This window comes from Rhinoderma darwinii, chromosome 3 (assembly GCF_050947455.1).
Source record: "Rhinoderma darwinii isolate aRhiDar2 chromosome 3, aRhiDar2.hap1, whole genome shotgun sequence".
NCBI lineage: Eukaryota > Metazoa > Chordata > Amphibia > Anura > Rhinodermatidae > Rhinoderma > Rhinoderma darwinii.
Genome location: NC_134689.1, coordinates 242,299,661 through 242,323,817, shown reverse-complemented (window position 1 = coordinate 242,323,817; position 24,157 = coordinate 242,299,661). Strand labels below are relative to the sequence as shown.

At 42.9% G+C, this 24,157-nt stretch overlaps 1 protein-coding gene across 1 annotated transcript in view; it reads right to left on the bottom strand.

Moving 5' to 3' along the window:
* The window catches only part of MIOX (myo-inositol oxygenase), a 39,866-nt gene extending 20,009 nt beyond the window's left edge, over positions 1 to 19,857 (bottom strand). Inside the window, exons 1-4 of the mRNA XM_075857597.1 lie at positions 19,750 to 19,857; positions 18,268 to 18,324; positions 17,179 to 17,259; positions 5,763 to 5,925 (exon numbers count right to left, since the gene is read on the bottom strand). Coding sequence (XP_075713712.1) covers positions 5,763 to 5,925; positions 17,179 to 17,259; positions 18,268 to 18,324; positions 19,750 to 19,767 — 319 coding nt within the window. The 5' untranslated portion in view covers positions 19,768 to 19,857. The remainder of the gene's footprint in view (positions 1 to 5,762; positions 5,926 to 17,178; positions 17,260 to 18,267; positions 18,325 to 19,749) is intronic.
* Between the last annotated feature and the right edge of the window lie 4,300 nt (positions 19,858 to 24,157).

The window sequence follows — 24,157 nt, the reverse complement described above, 5'->3', positions numbered from 1 at the left end:
TCCATCCATCTGGACCATCCAGGATTGCACGGCACTCATCAGTAAATAAATCGGTTTGAAAATTAGTCTTCATGTATTTCTGAGCCCACTGCAACCGTTTGTGCTTGTGAGCATTGTTTAGGGGTGGCCGAATAATAGCTTTATGCACACTTGCAAACCTCTGGAGGAACCTACACCTTGAGGTTCGCGGGACTCCAGAGGCACCAGCGGCTTCAAATACTTGTTTGCTGCTTTGCAATGGAATTTTAGCAGCTGCTCTCCTAATCCTATTAATTTGTCTGGCAGAAACCTTCCTCATTATGCCTTTATCTGAACAAACCCGTCTGTGCTCTGAATCAGCCACAAATCTTTACACAGTACGATGATCACGCTTAAGTTTTCTTGAAATATCCAATGTTTTCATACCTTGTCCAAGGTATTGCACTATTTCACGCTTTTCGGCAGCAGAGAGATCCTTTTTCTTTCCCATATTGCTTGAAACCTGTGGCCTGCTTAATAATGTGGAACGTCCTTCTTAAGTAGTTTTCCTTTGATTGGGCACACCTGGCAAACTAATTATCACAGGTGTCTGAGATTGATTACAATGATCCAAAGAGCCCTAAGACACAATACCATCCATGAGTTTGATTGAAAAACTAATAATTAAATGTTTATGACACTTAAATCCAATGTGCATAATAATTTGGAACATGGTGTATTAGGCAGCAAGTGATCATCAGATCTTTAAGTTGATGTGTTGGAAGCAGGAGAAAGCTACTGCAGCACAAATGACTGAAAAAAGTTAGAACACACAGAGCAGCGCAGCTTGCTACGTTTGGGGCTGCGTAGCTTCTGACTTAAAGGATCTACAACTAGGGTGTTAGTGCCAGATACCTTCAGAAGTCTTGTGGAAGCCATGCCTCAAAGAGTTAGAGTTGTTTTGGAGGCATGCGAGGGCCCTACTCAGTGGCATAACTACCACTGTAGCAGCTATAGCGGTTGCTACGGGGTCCACGGCATGAGGGGGCCCGTGCCCAGAGGCTCCGCTAGCAGCCGCTATAGCTGCTACAGCGGTAGCTACGTCACATTCAATAGTGTCTGTGTCCTCCGGATACTATTAAACACTACGACAGAGCAGTGAGGTATTTCCCTGCTTTGCCATAGGCTACTGTCTAGCATAGCTCTAGGGGTTGCGACGGTCACAATTTCGACCAGGCCCCTAAGCCTGGGGGGCCCACAGGGCTAACCGCGCTGGTCCCGTTTCCTGGATGCTGGAGCAACGGCTCCTTGCTCCAGCATTCACTCTGACATGAGCGGCAAATTATACTGTATGGGGGGCATTATACTGTGGGGAAGCTATGAGCGGCATTATAATTTGGGGATATCTATGGGGGCATTATACTGTAGGGGCAGCAATGGGGTGCATTATATTGTGAGGGCAGCTATGAGGGGCCATTATACTATATGGGGGGCATTATACTGTGGGGACAGCTATGGGGGCATTATACTGTGGGGGCAGCTATGGGGGGCATTATACTGTGGGGGCAGCTATGGGGGGCATTATATTGTGGGGACAGCTACGGGGGGCATTATACTGTGGGGGCAGCTATGAGTGGCATTATACTGTCGGGGCAGCTATGGGGGCCATTATATTGTGGGGGCAGCTATGAGGGGGCATTATACTGTGTGGAGCATTATACTCTGGGGGCAGCTATGGAGGGGGAATTGTACTGTATGGGGGCATTATACTGCGTGAGGCATTATACTGTGGGGGCAGCTATGGGGGGCATTATATTGTGGGGACAGCTACGGGGGGCATTATACTGTGGGGGCAGCTATGAGTGGCATTATACTGTCGGGGCAGCTATGGGGGCCATTATATTGTGGGGGCAGCTATGAGGGGGCATTATACTGTGTGGAGCATTATACTCTGGGGGCAGCTATGGAGGGGGAATTGTACTGTATGGGGGCATTATACTGCGTGAGGCATTATACTGTGGGGGCTGCTTTTGGTGGCATTATACTGTGTGGGACAGCTATGTGAGGCATTATACTGTGTGGGGTAGCTATGGGGGGCATAATATTGTGTGGGGCATTATATTGTGTGGGGCAGCTATGGGGAGCATTATACTGTGGGGCAGCTATAGGGATATAATGCTGGGCATTATACTGTATGGGGCATCTGTGTGGGCATTATACTGTATGGGGCATCTGTGTGGGCATCATACTGTATGGGGCATCTGTGTGGGCATTATACTGTATGGGGCATTATACTGTATAGTGGCAGCTATGGGGGCATTATACTGTGTGGGAGGCACTATAGGAGAATGATACTGTGTGGGCTGAACCGGGTGTGCATGGGCGGGGATTGGGTGGAATTAGAGGCGTGGCTTAAAAGAAAAAAAATTGCCGCTGCGCACTGCATCGATTGTCCCTCTTTGTGATACTTGAAAGTATGGCACTGTCTATAAAGAGGGCTGTATAGCACTGTATGGGGAGGCTGTATAGCCCTGTCTCCAGGGGGTGCTGTATAGCACTGTCTACAGGGGGGCTGTATAGCACTGTTTACAGGAAGGGGCTGCATGGCACTATTTACAGGGGGGCACTATCTACAAGGGCGGGCTGTGTGTGGCACCCAGGGGAGGGGGAGCCCAGTCAAAAGTTTGCTATGGGGCTAGTGTTTCCTAGTTACGCTCCTGGCTCTACTACACAATATTAGGCAGGTGGTTTTATGTTATGGCTGAACGGTGAAGATATAAGTTAAAGAGGATCTGTCAGATCTTATCTGGCATTAAATTACAATTCTGAAGCATCTTTTCTGAGAACTCTGCATTTAGCCATTTCTCTGCTATAAAAACATATGAATAAATTGATAACTGGGTGTTACTATTCCCCCTGTTAATGTGGCATTTACATACCTAATGTGTGGGGATACCTAATATGTGTATGCTTTCATCTGTTTAACATTTGATGTTTTTGGTTTTTATGCATACATTTTTTTTGAGCTTTAATTATTTATTTGCGCATTTTCACACGTTTTCATTAGGGGACTTTTACACATATTTTTATTGTCATTTACTGTCATATGTCTACATGACATTACATTAATGCTGGAGGCACTGTGGCTGTTTCACCCCTAAGGGTATGTGCACACGTGAACTGTCTTTTACGTCTGAAGAAAACAGCTGCCTCGTTTCAGACGTAAAAGCTCCTCGCATTTTGCGAGGCGTCTGTGACGCTCGTAAATCTTGAGCTGCTCTTCATTGACTTCAATGAAGAACGGCTCAAATTACGTTGCAAAGAAGTGCCCTGCACTTCTTTGCCGAGGCAGTCAATTTACGCGTCGTCGTTTGACAGCTGTCAAACGACGACGCGTAAATGACAGGTCGTTGGCACAGTACGTCGGCAAACCCATTCAAATGAATGGGCAGATGTTTGCCGACGTATTGTAGCCCTATTTTCAGACGTAAAACGAGGCATAATACGCCTCGTTTACATCTGAAAATAGGTTGTGTGAACCCAGCCTAAGGGACGAAGCCATTTTTTAATTTTTAATTTTCGTTTTTCACTCCCCACATTCCAAGAGCCATACATTTTTTATTTTTCCGTCAATAGAGTGGTGTGAGAGCTTATTTATTTGCAGTACGAGTTAGAGTTTCTTTTGGTAGCATTTATAGTTCCATATAATGTACTGGGAAACTGAAAAAAAAAATATTTCCGAAAACGGTGCATTAAAAAGACGCTCGCGAAAAAGAAGTGCATGTCACTTCTTGGGACGTTTTTGGAGGCGTTTTTCAGTGACTATTGAAAAACAGCTCCAAAAACGGCCGAAAAACATGCAGCGAAAAACGCGACTTTGATTAAAAACATCTGAAAATCAGGAGCTGTTTTCCCTTGAAAACAGCTCTGTATTTTCAGACATTTTTAGTCTAGTGTGTGCACATACCCTAACTCGACACCTGTCAATATAGGGCTGCTGCGTTTATTGTTCAGGCACTGGCACTTTGCTGTATCTACCTATGCATTTTTTTCTACAGGAGTTTTTTAGTATTTACGTGTGGGGATCTTTGCATCATAGATTTGTCGTTCCATTTCATATTCTGTATTTTATTTTGTATCTAATAAAGATGTTGCATTTTGATTTATACTGGTCATCCTGCCTGTATTTTGTGATAGGAGTATTTGATTTGCTATTCGGGAGGGATCAATTATTGGTGATTTTTGAGTCCTATTTTGGAGGAATTGCCATTACTTAAGATGGCTATACACTTTCAACAGCTAATTCTAACTTCGTCCCCATACACATGCACGCTCGGTTGGGCCAGGTGTGCATTTGTTTTCAATGGGGAAAATGGAGTCGGCTTATGTCCCCTGAGAATAAAAGGATCAGACGTTGAAATTCATTATGCCCGATCATGTACCATGACATTGACAGGGGAGAGTTGGAAGGCCTCATACACTTTAGATGGCCGTTCGGTCCCATCTAAATCAGCTATTCTTAATAGGGTGGGCTGTCTAGGATTTATGGCATTCTGAAGGAACTGCCGTCAGGGACTAAGTTCAGCTTTACGTTAATGGAGTATTCCGGTGTCAGCAAATGAATTGTATTTTTTGTTTACTTAAAAGTTATAACATTTTCCAATATACTTTATACATCCGCCGTATATATACACGTCAAAAGCCAGGAGGGAATGTGTGGAGTCGGCTCATGGGCTGAGCCCGCTCCATAAGATGGGGGTGTCGGCTGTATGCTACAGTCAACACTTCAATGCAACGGGAGGGATTGTAGATTACTACGATCCCGCTCGTTTAGCCCCTTAGATGCCGCGGTCAATACCAACCGCAGCATCTAAGCCATTAGAAAGAGGAGGGCGGCCCCCTCCAACAGTGCCCCGTGACTCGATTGCAGGGTGCCAATGGTTGTCATGGTAGCCTGGGGGCCTAATGTGCTTTGTGCTGCTATTAAGCCCTGTCAGAGACAGGTTTTAAAAGGAGGCGGTAAGAGACACGATATACTGCAATAAATTATAAAAAAAATTCAGCTCTTAGAGCTCACACTTTTGACTTATTTAAAAACATTTGGCAGCCTTGGCTTTTTTCCTTCAAGGACTTGCAGTATTACCTTACCCGTTGATCCGTTGTTGTCTCTGTGTGGTCAGCCTTAAGGCAGAATAGTGGATCTTCAGATTATAGTATCGCAGCACCATTGGATACTTTTATCTTTGTTTCACAATACTTGCCCATATTATTGATGTCGTTCCAGGTCATGTTAGCAAGTTAATTATGTTTCCCCCTCTTTTTTTATTTGATTTTATTTTTTCTCTTCCCTTTCCGCTTGTTTATTTTCTTTCATCCCCCTGTGTGTGGTTCATATAACTGCCTTGTACATTTAACTTTATTGCCTTTAATACAATAAATACAAATGCTTTAAAAACAAAAATAAACTGTTGATGCTAGTTCCCCTGAATATTTTGAGATATTTTCTAGCAGATCTATTCTCTGTAGCAGTGGTCCCTAACCTTTTTTAGGTCGTGGGACACTTACAAATATGACAGATGGTGTTGAGCCACATTGAATAGTGAAAGTGAAGAATCTTATTGAATATATGAGCTAGAGCTATGGCTTTTACCCTAGTGACAAGTTCTAGTATTGCTAAGATATCCCTGGTGCCATTAATGCACAATAGTTTCTAGAGCTGTCACCAGCTGGAGAGCCACATGTTGCTCCCAAGCCACTGGTTAGGGAACACTGCTGTTTAGTATGTTTGTAGCACAGGTGTGTACCTTTGTCTGGGTGAGCCTTCCGTATACCCTCTGCTGTTTGGTAAGCATGAAAGGAGTTTGGGAAGTCCACATCGGGATCCGATTCATCCACCAGTTTATCCAACAAACTTAGAGCCTCCATAGCATTCATCTTTTTATGCGTACACGAACTCCAGAGAGCATGCTGAATAGAAAATTGATGTGACATTTTATGATGGTAAAGTACATAAATCATAAGCCTTGAAGGCCTGGTGTCTGAATAATTTTAAAAAGTTCATAATTTAACACTATTTTTAGGTACAATTGCAAGAAAAGGAAGTGACACTGTAATGAATCGGGGTAGGGAGACGACAGGTGAGCTCTAATCTACCCGCAACTCAGTCCTTGCCTACTTGCATGGGCCGTCCTAAGTGACGGCGTACAACTGGGCGACGGTCCCTACGCTCAGCAAGTGCAAGATAGACAACAAAAGACAAGGGCACACAGAAGCAAAGGGGAAGTAGGGGCAGTTGCCCATGGAAAACCATGAGCAACAGGCAGTGGTGAATGAGCCGAATCAAACCAGCAGAGTACGTAGTAGCAAAACAGAGCAGGAGAATAGTCAGGCAAGCCAGGTTCAAAAAGTTACAGCGGTCAATCAGGTAAATAGCAGGAGTAGCTTTAGAAAAGACATCCGCGAAGTCCTGAATAAACTCAGGTAGAGTGATACCCTCCTCAGCGAGAGAAACCAAATGAATAGAAAAACATGACGTCATGCATTCATTACCCCATTTAGTAAGATCACCAGTATTCCAGTTAAAAGTGGGATTATGTGTCTGCAACCAAGGGAGGCCTAAAATCAAATCGGACGATAACCCCTGCATCACTAACACAGAACACTGCTCCAAATGAATGGAGCCAACAATGAGTTCAAAAACAGGGGTATGCTGCATAAAGTAACCATTAGCAAGCGGAGTGGAGTCAATACCCACTACCGGGACAGGTTTAGGCAAATCAATTAGTGGCATAGCTAGAGACATGGCAAATTCTACAGACATAATATTAGCAGCAGACCCTGAATCCACGAAGGCACTGCCGGTGGCAGACCTTCCATCAAAAGAGACCTGAAAGGGAACCAAGATTTTATTAGGCTTCATGTTAACGAGAAATACCTGTGCGCCCAAGCGACCTCCCCGATAGTCACTTAGGCAAGGAAGTTTTCCGGCTGCTTATTCTTGCGCCTCGGACAGGAGTTCAATTAATGCTTGTCATCCCCACAGTAGAAGCAGAGACCATTCTTCCTGCGGAAATCTCTACGTTGTTGGGGAGACACGGAGGCCCCGAGTTGCATCCATTCATCCGAGTTCTCCGTGGAAGAACGAAGCTGCAGAACCTCTGGAGCCATCATAGGGGAGCCAGAGGTGAAGCCACCAGAACGTTCAAGTCGTCGTTCCCTGAGACGTCGGTCAAGACGTACCGCTAAAGCCATAGCCTGATCTAGAGAGTCAGAGGGTGGATAGCTAACTAACTGGTCTTTAAGGGCGTTCGACAGACCCAATCTAAACTGGCACCTCAAGGCAGGGTCATTCCACCGAGAAGCTACATACCACTTCCTAAAGTCAGAACAGTACTCCTCAACTGGTCTCTTACCCTGACGTAAGGTCACCAGCTGACGCTCGGCAAAGGCAGTCTTGTCAGTCTCTTCATAGATGAGCCCGAGAGCAGAACAAAAAAGGTCAACAGAAGAAAGTTCAGGGGCGTCAGGAGCCAAGGAGAAGGCCCATTCCTGGGGGCCGTCCTGGAGCAGGGACCTAATTATACCCACTCGCTGGCTCTCAGAACCTGAGGAGTGGGGTCTTAATCGGAAATAGAGTCTACAACTCTCCCAAAAAGAGAAAAAAGTCCTCCGGTCCCCTGAGAACCGGTCAGGCAACTTGAGGTGGGGTTCAAGAGGTGAGGTGAAGGGTACTACCTGGGTAGCATCACGCTGGTTGAACCTCTGAGCCAGGTCTTGGACCTGTAGGGAGAGACCCTGCATTTGCTGAGCCAGGGCCTCAAGGGGATCCATAGTAGAGTCTGGGACCAGGGTAAGAAAAGGTATAGGGCCTGTGATTATGTAATGAATCGGGGTAGGGAGACGACAGGTGAGCCCAAATCTACCCGCAACTCAGTCCCTGCCTACTTGCACGGCCCGTCCTAAGTGACGCCGTACAGCTGGGCGACGGTCCCTACGCTCAGCAAGTGCAAGACAGACAACACAAGACATGGGCACACAGAAGCAAAGGGGAAGTAGTGGCAGTTGCCCACGGAAAACCGTGAGCAACAGGCAGTGGTGAACGAGCCGAATCAAACCAGGAGAGTACGTAGTAGCAAAACAGAGCAGGAGAATAGTTAGGCAAGCCAGGGTCAAAAAGTTACAGCGGTCAATCAGGTAAATAGCAGGAGTAGCAGAGCCAGGAAACCAGAGAATCACAGGCAAGGAACATGCTGCAAGTGAGGGTATAAATAGACCAAGGGCGGGAGCAGAACCGTCAGGCCAGGCTGTGATAGGTTCTCCCTCTCCTCAGCCTGAAAGCCTGAGTGGTAACAGATCGCGTCACTCTAGCAGACCTTGGAGCTGATGAAGGCTGATTAACCCCGGGCGTCGACACAGAACCTGTGTCAGGCAAACCCTTTACAGACACCTTTTAGAATTACCTGGATTTCTGCATTGACTACTAGTAAAATGTGATCTGATGATTATCTAAGTCACAATTACAGACAAACACAATCTAACTAAACTAATAACACACAATCAGTTGTACTGTTCATGTATTTCGTTTAGCACTTACAAAAATTAAGTGAACCCTTGAATTTAGAAACAAATAAGATTTGCACAACGCTGAGGTGGAATTTTGGACCATTCCTCCCTGCAAACTTGTTTCAGTTCATCAATATTTGTGGGATTCCGTGCGTGCCCAGCCCTCTTTAGGTCATGCCACAGCATCTCTATAGGCTTAAAGAGACTCTGTCACCACATTATAAGTGCCCTTTATCCTACATAAGGAGATGGGCACTATAATGTAGGTGACAGCAGTGCTTTTTATTTAGAAAAACAATCTATTTTGACCACGTTATGAGCGATTTTAGGTTTATGCTAATTACTTTCTTAATGCCCAACTGGGCGTGTTTTTACTTTAGACCAAGTGGGCGTTGTACAGAGGAGTGTATGATGCTGACCAATCAGCGTCATGCACTTCTCTCCATTCATTTAGTCAGTGCATAGTGACACTGCGTTGTTCACTATGTGCTGTCTTATACTGACATATTAACATTACTGAAGTGTTTAGACAGTTAATAGACATTCCTTCCAGCCAGGACAGGATGTCTATTCACAATCCCGACACTTCGTTAACGTTTCTGTGGTACTTACAGCGGAGCAAAGCGTAATCTCGCGAGATCACGCTATAAATGACAGGTTACAGGGAGATTACGCTTTCCTCTGCTGTAAGTACCACAGAAACGTTACCGAAGTGTTGGGATTGTGAATAGACATCCCGTCCTGGCTGGAAGGAATGTCTATTCACTGTCTAAACACTTCAGTAACGTTAATATGTCATTATTAGACAGCACATAGTGAATAACACAGTGTCACTATGCGCTGAGTAAATGAATGGAGAGAAGTGCATGACGCTGATTGGTCAGTGTCATACACTCCTCTGTACAACGCCCACCTGGTCTAAAGTAAAAACATGCCCAGTTGGGCATTAAGAAAGTAATTAGCATAAAGCTAAAATCGCTCCTAACCTGGTAAAAGTAGATTGTTTTTCTAAATAAAAAGCACTGCTGTCACCTACATTATAGCGCCCATCTCCTTATATAGCCTTTAAAGAGGCTCTGTCACCAGTTTAATACTTCTCTATCTCCTAGCTAATCTAATAAACACTTTGATGCTGATAACTACTGTTTTTTTTTAAAAAAACTTTTATTATTGACAAAGTTCTGATCTTTTTTAGATTTATGCAAATTTTTTCTAAATGTCCAACTGGGCTTTTTTTTAATTTCATTTCACCAAGTTTCACCAAGTGGGCTTATACACTTTTCTTTACAACACCCACTTGGTGAAACGAAAAAAAACCCGCCCAGTTGGGTATTTAGAAAAAAATTTGCAGAAATCTAAAAATGATCAGAACTTTGTAAATAATAAACGTTTTTTTAAACAAAAAACACTAGTTATGTACACCAAAGCGTTTATTAGATTAGATAGGAGATAGGGAAGTATTAAACTGGTGGCAGAGCCTCTTTAAGGTCAGGACTCTGACTTGGCTATTCCAAAACATAAATCTTTTTCTTTTTCAACCATTCTTTAATGGATTTACTTGTGTGTTTTGTGTCATTGTCTTGTTGCATCACCCATTGTCTCTTCAGCTTGAGGTCATGGACTGCTGCCCTGACATTCTCCTGTAAAATGTTGTGATAAACCTTTGAATTCATTGTTCCCTCAATGATCGCAAGGCGTCCAGGACCTGAGTCAGCAAAGCAGCCCCTAACCATGAAGCTCCCTCCACCATTCTTCACAGTTGGGATGAGGTTTTGCTGTTGATGAGCAGTGTTCTTTATCCTCCAATAATAGCATTGTGGTACAAAGTTCCATTTTTGTTTCATCTGTCCATACAACATTTTCCCAAAAGAATTGTGGAACATACAAGTTGTCTCGGACGAGCCTAAATCGGGCTGCAATGTTTTTTTTTTAACAGCAGAGTCTTCCTTCCATGAACACCATTCTTTGTTCAGTGTTTTTTCTAATAGTGGACACATGAACAGAGGTTTTTGCTGTTTGTAGAGTCTTGAGCAGGTCTTTTGCTGTTACCCTTGGGTACTTTCTCACCTCTTTCAGGATTGCCTGTTGTGGTCTTGGAGTCTAAATAGGATGTCCACTCCTAGGGAGAGTGGCAACAGTTGTGAATTTTGTTCATTTGTAGACAATTTGTCTAACCGTGGAAAGAGGTACACCCAGGTCTTTAGCAATGTTTTTGTATCCTTTTCCTGCTTCACCTGTTTCTATAACTTGCCTTCTCAGATTTTCTCAACTTGTTTGCATCGAGGCATAGATCACACTAACCAATCTTTCTTGAGAAGAACAGATTTGTCAGTAATCTGACTTTGTTTGTCTTTATTTAATGGGCAAAGCACCCGTGAAACCCACACTTCCAATCTCATTTCCTTAATTAAAACACCTTTTGTTAATTAGCTCTTGAAGTCATTGACACAGCAGTGCACTTACTTTTTCTCCCTGAGCTGTGAATGTTTACTGATCAATAAAGGACATGAACAGTACAACTGTTTGTGAGTTATTAGTTTAGTTAGATTGTGTTTGTCTATAATTGTGATTACAATTGGACCATATTGTATTAGTTATTACTGGAGAAATCCAGGTAATTCCAAAGGTTTTACTTACTTTTTCTTGCAACTGCATAGTTTGTAAGGCCGGCATGTAGTGCTACATTTTCCCTGCAGTGGCACCCTAAATGATAAAATAGTCACTGCGACTTTTGCAGCACTTAACTGCGAACAGTGACCCATGTGGTGATTCTGATTTAGGGTAAGGGAGAAAGTAGGACATTGTGCAGATCTCATCATGAAAATGAAAATATTGTGTATGGTGATCGATATCAATATCTATCAGTGATTCTTTATTATGTAACCAGTAGTTATCAATCATACAATGACTTTGAGCTTTGGGCATTAGATTAAAAATAGAGTAACATCGATTACTATACAATACACACTGTATACATTCTACATGGATTCCTTTTTGAGGTAGATAGATCAGGTGTTCCATATTTTCATGTTTGGTAGACATATAGAATGGCTACATAGAGGCCACAAATCATGAAGTGTTTGTGTCAATTTAGTATTTAGCCAAAACAAATAGGGATACAAAAAAAAAAGAAATCTATTAAGGCCTGTTCACATAACCATTGCCCTTCCGTTGAGATGTTCCGTCTGAGGTTTCCGTCGGGTTAACCCCTCAACGGAAAGGCAAACGGAAACCTAAACTTCAGTTTCGCTCATCATTGATATCAATGGTGACAGAAACGTTGCTAAAGGTTTCCGTTTGTCACCGTTGTGACAGGGTTCCGTTGTTTTGACGGAATCAATAGCGCAGTCGGCTGTGCTATTTATTCAGTCGAAAAAACGTCACCCTGTCACAACGGTGACAAACGGAAACCATTAGCAATGTTTCCGTCACCATTGATATCAATGGTGATGCAAACGGAAGCTAAAGTTTCCGTTTGGCTTTCCGTTGAGGGGTTCACCCGACGGAAACCTCAGACGGAACCCCTGAACGGAAAGCCAACGCTGATGTGAACAGGCCCTAACACATAGGGCCCAATGTGTCAGTAATGCAATATTTACACTGATATGTGAAGTGTATATTTGGCAAGCACATGTTGGGTTAGTGCTTTGTTTTGTAACAACCATTAACTGTTTATTAGATATTTAATTGGATCATATATATATATATTGAGAAGCTAAGGAAGAACTTCTAGGAACAAAAAGATAAAGACTACGGTTGAGGAACATTACAAGCTCTAAAAATTGTTCCTGATAATTGACATACTGGGAGAGGAGATAAATGAAAGTAGCAATAAGGCCAGGATCACACACACAGTTTTGATGTAATTTTTGATACAGTTTTTGGCTCTTTTTTTTTAGTCAAACACAGGAGTGGACATAAAAGAAAGGAAATGTATCAGTCTTTATAACTTTCCTTCCGTTTGGATCCACTTCTGACTTTCACTCAAAAAACTGAGACAAAAACTGCACCAGAAACGGTATCAAAACTGTGTGTGTGATCGTGGCCTAAATCCTGCCTTTCACGCTAAACACAGTAAAGGCAGGCATCCATGTAGAGCTTATTCTAATTATTTTATACCCTTTGTTAACATGTCTTGAGGATCGATTACTTGCAGATGTATGTAAGGTCCTTAATGTGATTGTGATTATACATTAGGTTTGTGTGTATAATTTTTTATATATGATTTTAGTAGTGCCACATAAACACATATTTATAGATGTATATAAATGTATCTCCAATAACCCCTGCTCATGTCATGATGATGGTCTTGTATTTTTACATCTTGTCTCATGTCATACACAGTGCTATCACTGACCTGACTAACCTTAAATATAGTGCAGAAGAAGAGTATCGTGGGCTAAGGTGGTGCTGGAGGGGATTTCACCTTGTCCCTAACAGAGACAGTAAGGCTAGGAATTTTAAGAAAAAGTGATAGAATAATATTTTAACAGAATTACATACATTAATAAACTGTTTTACTAACATTCAGTTGCTTGAATGATTTTTAAATGGGGCATGGTGGAGGCCCCAAGGCCCCCAGGTGGTAGTGGGCCCAGAATAATTGTCCTGTCTTCCCTATAATCTGTCCCATAGAAAACTTACCAAAGTAGGGCCAGGCTCACACACATAATTTTAATGCAGTTTTTGGCTCCATATTTTTTAGCCAAAGCCAGAAGTGGACACAAAAGAAAGGAGATGTATCAATGTTTTCCCATACCACCCAACTTTCAAGTATCGCAAAGAGGGACAACTTTTTTCTTTTAAGCCACGCCTCTATTCCCGCCTAATTCTCACCCATACACACCTAGTTCAGCTCACACAGTATGATGCTCCGATAGAACCCCCACACAGTATAATGCCGCTATAGCTGCCCCCACATAGTATAATGCCAAATAGCTGCCCCCAAACAGAATAATGTCCCTATACATTATAATGCCTCTGTAGATGCGACCACCAGTATAAAGCCAACACAGATGCCCCCATACAGTATAATGGGCAATAGCTGTCCCCATACAGCATAATGCCCTTATAGCTGCTCCATACAGTATAATGCCCCCATCGCTGCCTCCAAGCAGTATAATTCCCACACAGATGCCCCCATACAGTATAAGGCCCCAAAGTGCCACAATGCCCCTGTAGATAGTGCCATAGTGCCCACTGTAGATAGTGCCCACATAGATGGTGCCACTTCTGCCATACCACCACAGTGCCCACATATAAAGTGCCAGTGCCCAAATATAAAGTGCCATTGCCCACATAGTGCCACAGTGCCCATGTAGAGCCCATATAGTGCCACAATACCGATGTAGATAGTGCCACAGTGCCCACATAGTGCCACAGTGTCCACATATTAAGTGCCAGTGTGCACATAGAAAGTGCCAGTGCCTAAATAGAAAGTGCCAGTGCCCATATAGTGCCACAATGCCAATGTAGATACAGCCACACTCCCTTGAAGATAGCGCCATCTTGCCTGTAGACCAGGGTTGCCAACCGTCCGTAAATTTACGGACAGTCCGCAAAATACATTTTTTTCTGCCGTCCGTAGCGCTCGGCAGAAAAAAGCCCCATCTGGGATTTTTCCGGCAGTCTCCCGGAACTTTGCACTGTGCATGGGCCAAAATGTACATGCGCAGTGCAAAGGAATAATAGGCCGCGAACAGGCATATTTTCAGATTCTGCAGAATCTGAAAATATGCAGGGCGGCTGCTGCCAAGTGAGGTCGGTGCCGGGAGTGGACCAATCCAGTCACCTGAGATGAGGTCAGGTGACTCAGGTCAGATGACTGGTCTGGTCCAGTCCTGTGCCATCACCGACCCCATTCAAAAGTGATCCTCTGCCGCTCCGCTTCGCCACATGACCACCTCCTCCTCCTGACGGTGAGTGATGTCAGGCAGAGCTGAGAGTGGTAGCGGTAGGCTACCGCCCTCCGCTCTGTTTGCACAAAGTACAAGGGAAGGGAGGGGGGGAGGCTGTGCGATGCGGCACTGCTTACAAGGGAATAAGGACTCTGTGTGTGGCTATATACAAGGGGGGGCTGTGTGTGGCTATCTACAAGGGGGGAGCTGTGTGTGGCTATCTACAAGGGGAAGCTGCGTGTGGCTATCTACAAGGGGGAGCTGTGTAGTGCTATATACAAGGGGGGCTGTATGTGGAGCTATCTACAAGGGGGCTGTGTGGCTATCTACAAGGAGGGCTCTGTGACTATCTACAAGGGGGAGCTGTGTGGCGCTGTATACAAGAGGGGGGCTGTGTGGCTATCTGCAAGGGGTGCTGTGTGTGGCGCTATAGACAAGGAGGGGTTGTGGCTATCTACAAGGGGGGCTGTGTGTGGTATGTTATCTGCAGGGGGCTCGGTTACTGAGGGGCACTTTTATTGTGTCGAACACTGAGGGATCATTATTACTCTCTGTGGCACTTTGTATTACAAGTTTGTTTATAGGATCGGGTATAGGTGGGAGGATGCTAGAAAAGCATGAAACCAACATGTCTGTGTGAATTCTGCAGAGACGAGTCGTGGCTGGAATAAGTCATCACAGTGGTCTGGGCCGGGTGGAGAAAAGTTAGTGTGGGAAAGCTACAAGCGGAGCTGTGATTGGTCAGTCACACCTAGTACACTGCACAGGCAACGATTTTGTAATGTGTCCGTAAACATTTTGGTCTGTCCGTGAATTGTAGCTCAGTTGTCCAGAAATTTCTGAAGTGGAGGTTGGCAACCCTGCTGTAGATAGAGCTAACTCCCCCATGTAGCTCCACCGTGCCTGTAGATAGCGCTAACCCCATCCCTGTAGAAAAGCTCCTTTGGGGCTCCCTCTAGGAGCGAAGTCCCCAGCCAGAGCATGGCCGGGGATTCCGCTCCAGTAGGAGCCTCTGACGTATCTGTCCATATATGGATAGTGACGCCAGGGGATTCTCCAGGAACGGTATCCCCGGTCAGAGCATCGGCAACGCTCTGGGCTTGGATACCGCTTCAGAAAGAGCCCCTGACGTCACTGTCCATATATGGATAGAGACGCCAGGGGCTTCTCCAGGAGGGGAATCCATGGCCAGAGCGTCGGCAATGCTTTGGCCGGGGATTCTGATTCAGGAAGAGCCCCTGACGTCACTGTCCATGTATGGACAGTGAAGTTAGGGGCTTTAAGATGTCAGAAAGCCCGGCCGGAGCGTCGGCAAAGCACCGGCCGGGGATTCCGCTCCTGGAGGAGCCACTAATGTCGCTGTCCATATATGGACAGTGACGTCAAGGGCTTTCCCATGACAGGAATCCCCGGCCAGAGAGCTTGCGCTGCTCTGGCCCGGGACTCCATAGTTGAATGCTGGAGCAAGGAGCTGACGGTTCCCTGCTTCAGCATTCGATTTAACTGTATCTGTGTCCTGAGGAGGGAATCCCTTTTCCCTCCTTTTGGATCCTCTTTTGGCTTTGACGTAAGAAACTGAGCCAAAAACTGCCACAAAAACTGTGTCAAACTATGTGTGTGATCCTGGCCTAAACATTGCTGCAGAAAATGTAAGGAAATAAAATTTGAGTTCATGTACGTTATTTGTGGTTTTGCTACAATCTCTTACTTACGTTTATTTTTTCCTATGCTGTTAAAAACACTGCATCAAAATGCAAAGTTTGAACAAGGAAACTGACATTGGGAATTGGGAGTCATTTTGTTGATAACTATAAGGGAATTACTGTTCATGCAATTTACTAATAATTTATTACATTTATTAAAGTGGCAGTATCATTACATTTCTTATTACATAAATAAATGCTCTAATTGACACAGTTTAAGATAATACCATATTGTTATAGGGTTTCCAGGTCTGTTTCCTTGATACAGAAATTTCTGCTGCACAAGGCTCCCACTAAGGAGAACAAAGTAAATACAGATCCAGGCTCGTGGGTACTGTATAAATCCATACGCAGTTCTCACTATTGGCAGGCTTGGAATTTATTAAGGGTAAATTCATGCATGCAAGTTTTGATCAGGATTTTTTATGCAGTTTCTTTATCCCTTACAAATCTGTGCATAATTAAAAACAACCCATGTATCAAAGCAACAGATGAGCAACCTAATGCAATATAGAATTAAATGAATCATTATAAACTGTGGTTTTCATTTATGTAATAACAACTATACTGATAGTGACATTTTAAGGCAAATGCCATAGTGCCAGTCAAGTTTGCTAAGCGTCATCAGTTTGCTGTAGGTTATATAATTTCTACAGGGCCAAACTGGTTGCAACCCTTCAAACGATATAAGGTCCTGCGCTTACACCTCATACAAAGTTATTGATCAACATTTTTTTCTTTCTCCTGTATTTTTTGGAAGAAAAATATGCTATATAGTTGTGTTATTGATTGGGGCATTGTAAAATATACTTTAATAGACTTTCTACTGATATGTCTGTACTTCAAGTTAATAAATTACTACTCTTATGGTGGTTCAGCTCTTTGTATGATACCAAGAAGGTCAGTTAACCTTCAAAAATTAACCCCTTCCCAATTAATGCTATGCAGTCTAATAATTTTTATAATTAGTACATTATATATGCATCATCTATGTATACAGTATATAACTCTCTATTTTTTCTTCATGAAATAATATATTTAAAAAAGGTTGAACCCACCTTTTCTTTCACAAAGTCCACAGTTTGGTATGTGTGCATGAGAGTGTAGGTCATTTTCACTCTGTCTACCAGAGGACTATCCTAAAACAAGTGGGGAAATAAACATATATATGTTATGGCTTTTGAAAAAGTAGCATGGCTGTACAATTGCCTCTCCTAGTCTTCTTAGGCTACATTCAGACGAGCGTTGGCAACCTCGGACATGTAAAACGGAAGTTTTTCACATCTGAGATGCACCCGTGCGGGACGTGTTGTCACGGATCCTCCATAGACTAGCGTATATGTAGGATCTGTGACACTAAGTAAAATAGGACATGTCCTATTTTTTCACAGACCCTTCACATGCTCCGTTGAAACAAAGGTAGTGTGAACGGCCCCATTAAAATACATGAGTCTGTGTGACGGCCGTTGTTTTAACGGTCGTTACACGGACATGATACACGCTCATCTGAATGAGCCCTTAAGGTGTCTAATCTTAACTCAAGCTGTTTGATAAAGATTTTCAAAATGACACTTCATTTTTCTTTGATAAAATTCACTAAACTGTAATGATACAGTACGCTGCTCATCACTCTACACCTCAAAAAGGATTAATCCACAAGAAACAATGAAAAGGAAAAATAAACGTGAATAGCTATATACATGTAACATATCCACATCTCTAGTGATACTGATGATAACTGTCCCAATCCAAAATCCTTATTGCTCATGTACACAACTTGAGTTGTATGCATCCATAATATGGCACCAACAGAAGTCTATGGGGCCCTATTGTAGCTCGGAATGCCTAAGAAAATTGTGGCATGTTCCAATAATTGTACATTATATTGCAATTCGTTTAGGGGAGCATATCTTTATAATATGGTGCCACGTGAAGTCACCATAGGGCAGCTCATGGAGTGCCTACTGCCCCATAATACAGCCTTGAAGCCTTAGGAAGAGGTTTAAAGTGCTAGTTTCTAAAGACACCCACCACTGGCGATAACAGAAGAGATATCCCAGAAGCATTGGACCGTTCAATGATGTCTGTGCTCCTCTATAACATAGAAACTTTAACGCGCTGATATTTTCGTGTTTTGTTGTACTCACTTTGTAATTCCTGTACTGATGATTTTCAGGCTCCGGTCGGTAAGTCAAAGATGGATCCTGTAGAGACATAATTGTCTTGTATTATGTTATGAACATATTTAGCATTATTGGAAGCTTTTATTGAACCTGTGCTATGCTACATAACATTACTCACAGTTTATCCTGTTCTACATTTCTAAATGTTAGTGAATGACAGTAAAGCATATCCTTGTGACTTTGTCAGATGCAACAGAATGATATACAAGGTGGGTTTTGGGTCCAGATTGCTGTTTACTGACCTTTTCACACAAGATGCTAGCAATGGTAAGAAGGCAAGGATAGCACTCTAGGATTCAGCCTATCCTATAAAAGTTGTTATATAAGCAGATATACTGGACAATGTTCGGAAATCCTATTAGGAGGCATACAAATATAATGCACCTTATAGATTAGATCTAGAGATGATTTTCTTTTCTTGATCACGAACTGAAATCTTTTACATTTATTAAAGAATATCATCTCGCTGTATATACATTATATGCTAATTTAAATGAATTAAAATAATTATATAACCAATTATTCAACAAATAGAATATGTTACCACTATGTTTATACATAGCACGTGCCTCTATATTTGGCTAAATATTTAATATATTAAAATACATTGACATAAAAGGTTATCCGCAACTTTATCCACTTATAACCGCTCCGTTTGAACGTCCAAGACAGTGTGTAATGCTTTTATATTAATATATGAAATGAACAAATATTGGACCAATTTCTTACAAAAAACCCTCAGTTATTAGCAAATGACATCATCAGGCAGAGAAAAAGTGAAGTACAATGAGCTGTTTGATGCACTTTTATTGATCTTTGTTGTTTTTAGTTTGTTGACAATAAATTCTTTAGTCCATCAGGTGTGTACGAGTGATCTGTGTTCTCCACTTGAATTATTCCCATTAGAAATAATCAAGCCACTTAAATTGTGCAACTTTCCGATAACAACTTACATGTTTTGACAGATGCAAAATCTTTTCAGAAGTTTGGAAACTATTGTTTTGTTACCCTTATTGCCACAAACATGTCTTTATTTCATCTATTCTATATTCTTCAGTGGTCATAAGTATGTGGCGCTGCTGGGAACTCTTTTACAATAATCATATAGCAGCAACATCTTCCACAGGGCTGAACTTTACAAAGTACATACATGTTAGAGCCAAATGCACAAGAGGCCAACATGCAGACTTCATGTAGATTTGTACCCCTGACCCCAGTACTGACCACTCAGCCATTTCTTACTATCAAAAATGAATAAAAAACGGTAAAAATATATGAATTTACACAACTCATCAACAGTCAGTGGAGAAGTACATGTTCAGTACCCCATTGTCTAAATTAGTTCAGTAAAATATATTTTTTTACCTTGCATATACATTATTTTAATAGCTTGTATAAACATTTATTACGGTCTTCATTTTTGAGTGTAGCTCTGGAGGTACTTACCAGCTGAAGTACCTTCATCCTTTGGGCTACCTGTGAGAGAAATTAGGCTCTGGAGAACACAGGGGTGCACAGACAAAGAACAAGAGAGAATTCTCTTAATTTATTTATATGATTATGCAAGAGTGACAATGACAAAGCAATAAGTGACCCTTTAACCAGAGAGTAGGGCAGAGGTAGGGCGTTTTTGCTGAGTCTTCTAAGCTGGCTTGGATCAGTGATTTGTAGCATAACCCTTTCAGGTCATTAATAGGTATCAAGTATAATAATAGCATCTTGAGAAAAATAAATGGGAGTACAGTATGTTGGAAACGCATCCCTCCCAATAAATCTTAATGCTCTATATCACATTTCCCTATCTAGCTCATTGTTTTTTTATTCAAAGTAGTAGATCTCTATATTTACCTTATGAAACTTTAATTTGACATATAAATGACCAGCACTTTTTGAGTTAAGGGTGAAGTTTAAATGATGCCAAATCTACAAATACTCTTAGCAAGTATTTCAAGCCATTCTGCCAAGCCTCCACCGAGCCACGGCTCCAGACTGCAAAATAAATTTCTTCACCTGGGTCAAAAATTCACTCTGCTGGCTAAGCTGTGTATCTAAATACGATGGCCCGGCCAGTGTGGCTTCTGTTTGGAACTTTCCTTCAGGACCCAGGGTGTCCCCCCAGGTAGGTCCCTACATTTTATATTGTGATTTCAGAATGGATATCATTTTAATCTTTCCAACTGTGATACTTTAAAACAAGCCGGGCGATATCAACAACTTGTTTGTGCAGTTATCAGTAGTAAAGCTCCCTCACAACATACTATCGGTTTGGATCAGATTGATAAAGTATTTCTGCTTATCTTTTATTTGCTGGTTTCCTTGACAGCAATATAACAAACATTTTATTTTATTTCCAAGCTCATTTCCACCAAAAATATTCACATATGAAATCAGCATTTGTTTCCCAAGCTTGTTGTTATACGCATATTCTTGGTACAGAAATTCAGGACCATATGATGCAAAATAAAAACTTTGACTGGGAGACAATGGAGGAGATTCATCAACAGCAAAAGGTTGTATCATAAAATGGCACAGAGTTTTACTGAATTTGGTACATTTTAATACTTATTTTAGCCATGCCATTTCCTCATATATATATTGGCGTACACCACGTACTATTATTGTGTCATTTGTTATATAATTCTGATGCATTATGCTGATTTGTAAATCACCCCCGATGTCTCTTCTGCTGCTCACCCTCTGCCATCTCCAAGTCTTCACAGAAGAAAAGCATGTACTTATTAAATATGCCATGTTCCATCGCTAGGGACCAACAGCCATTGCTTTCTCCAAATAATGGGCATGGAAATCCTGGTCAGCTATGTGCGCTAGCAACAGAAAACACATTTAATGTACAGTATTGTGTAATATGAAATAATTTGTCTGCCCATATTCAGATATGTATTGTTTGTACTCTGTATTCTGTATATCATTGAGCCTCAACAATTTTTACTAATCTTTTTCTTGGTTATTGCACTTAGCACTCAGACGTGTGGCTAAACTAAAGACAGCACAGAGGGAATCAACATATATTTAATTTATAACTGTTAGATCAATATTATTGTACTGTGTCCTGGTCTTTTGTGATCTAACTTTGACCTGGCAGAATGAAGAAATGTGATCATCTGATAACTACACTGGCATATTCTGCAGCAACCCAAACTGATATTTGGGCACGCAAATGAAAGTATATGTAACCATTCAGGATAAAGATTGTAGCATGTAGGAGATGGAACAAGTACAAGTAATGTCTCCTAATGATAATACTAATAAAATTATAAACAAAAGTATCATTGTTTTTATTAATATGATGTATACTTATTTAGTTACATGCTGACAGGGTAATTCTACAATAACATAACATTTGGCAGACAAGTCAGGACTCAGGAGCATCCTGTCCAAATAAAGATGTACATGTTTTTGGGATTTTTTTTTAGATCTTCTATGCAATAATTGGCTGCCCAGAATAAAAGGTGCTGCCTATGAAAATTAAACATCCAGGGGAGCAGGGTGCAGAAGAGCACTGGTGGTTTTCTTCTTGCAATGTGCCTGATCTTGTCAATTGCACAACAAACCAAAGGCTCTATTGCAACACTTTGCTGTATTTGAGTGGCATAAAAATGTTACAAGATTAAAAATGCCACCAAAAACACTTGACAAAAAAACGCAATGAAAAACACTTAAAATTCATGGAGGAGGCAAGAGGATACCCAGACACGTCACAGATTTGTTGCAGAATCCTGTAAATCCTACCTAAATCTGCAGAAAAATCCACATCAATGTCTCCTCCCTTTTGTATCCAATCCTGTGTTTGGCTCAAAAAACCAAAAAATCGGATGTGTGATTCCAGCCTAGTGGTCTATTTTCACAGTGCGGTCAAATAGCGGTTTATTGCAAAATTGCCGCAAAGCCGCAGCATTTTGAACAATTTCGCGGTAATCACAGAAAAAAAAAATGCAATTCGACTACACCATGTGAATAGACTGTAAGGGTATGCTCATGCGTCAGATTTATTGCACAAATTTTTGAGAATTAAAAATCCATTCCATACATGTGAATGGGGTCGTTTCTGCAGCATGTGCATGGATTTTTACAAACCCCATTCAGATGTATGAGACAGCCGCAGAAATTTCTACTACAAATCAGCTGCGTGTGAACATACTCTTAATATCTTTTGACATATCATGGGAATCATCTGACATGTCATGGGAACACGTCAAATAAAGTGATTAGTGGGGTACAATAAGCTGAGAACCTTACTAACTGCTAGACAAAAGGTGTTCACTGAAGGGGAAACACCATCAGCTTCACTGGAATATTGTTTGAGCAAAGTTGAATAATACTTATTGCCCCATCAGCTTCACTCACGAAAACAGCCTTTGTTCTACCAGGGTTGCCAACTGTAAATTTACGGACAGTCGGCAAAAATGGGTGTTTTTCCTCTGCCATCCGTAGCGTCTGGCAGAAAAAAGCACCGTCCGGGATTTTTGGCAGTCTCCCGGAGCATTGCACTGCGCATGCGCCAAAATTCACACACGCAGTGCTAAGGAATAGTAGGCCGCGGAACCTGAAAATATGCAGGCCGGCTGCTGCCAAGTGAGGTCGGCGCTGGGAGTGGACCAATCCAGTCACCTGACATGAGGTCAGGTGACTCGGGTCAGGTGACTGGTCTGGTCCAGTCCTATGCCGCCGCTGTCGCCGACCCCATTCAAAGTGATCATCCGCTGCTTTACTTCGCTGCATGACCACCTCCTCCTCCTGAGGGTGAGTGGTGTCAGGCAGAGCGGAGAGCAGTAGCGTTAGGCTACCGCTCTCTGATCTGTTTGCACTAAGTACAAGGGAAGGGGGGGCGCTGTGTGTGGCTACAAGGGGGAGCTGTGTGGCTATCTACAAGGGGGAGCTGTGTGGCTATCTACAAGGTGGGCGCTGTGTGTGGCTACAAGGGGGAGCAGTGTGGCTAACTACAAGGGGGGCGCTGTGTGGCTATCTACAAGGGGGGTGCTGTGTGTGGCTATCTACAAGGTGGGCGCTGTGTGTGGCTGCAAGGGGGAGCTGTGTGTGGCTACAAGGGGAGCGCTGTGTGTGGCTATCTACAAGGGGGTCGCTGTGTCTGGCTACAAGGGGGGCGCTGTGTGTGGCTATCTACAAGGGGGAGCTGTGTGGCTGTCTAGAAGGTGGACGCTGTGTGTGGTTACAAGGGGGAGCAGTGTGGCTATCTACAAGGTGGGCGCTGTGTGTGACTACAAGGGGGAGCAGTGTGGCTATCTACAAGGGGGGCACTCTGTGGCTATCTACATTGAGGGAGCTGTGTGGCTATCTACAAGTGGGGAGCTGTGTGTCTATCTACAAGGGAGAGCTTTGTGGCTATCTACAAGGGTGGTCTGTGTGGCTATCTACAAGGGGGGAGCTGTGTGGCTATCTACATTGGGGGAGCTGTGTGGCTATCTACAAGGGGGGAGCGGTGTGGCTATCTACATTGGGGGAGCTGTGTGGCTATCTACAAGGGGGGGAGCTGTGTGGCTATCTACAAGGGGGGAGCTGTGTGGCTATCTACAAAGGTGAGCTGTGTGGCTATCTACTAGGGGCTGTGTGGCTATCTACAAGGAGGAGCTGTGTGGCACTATATACAAGAGGGCTGTGTGTGGCGCTATATACAGGGGGGCTGTGCATGGCGCTATATACAGGGGGGGCTGTGTGTGATGCTATGTACAGGTGGGCTGTGCGTGGCGCTATATACAGGGGGGACTGTGCGTGGCGCTATCTACAGGGGGCTGTGTGTGGCGCTATATACAGGGGGGGCTGTGTGTGGTGTTATTTACATGGCGGAGCTGTGTGGCTATCTACAAGAGGGACTGTG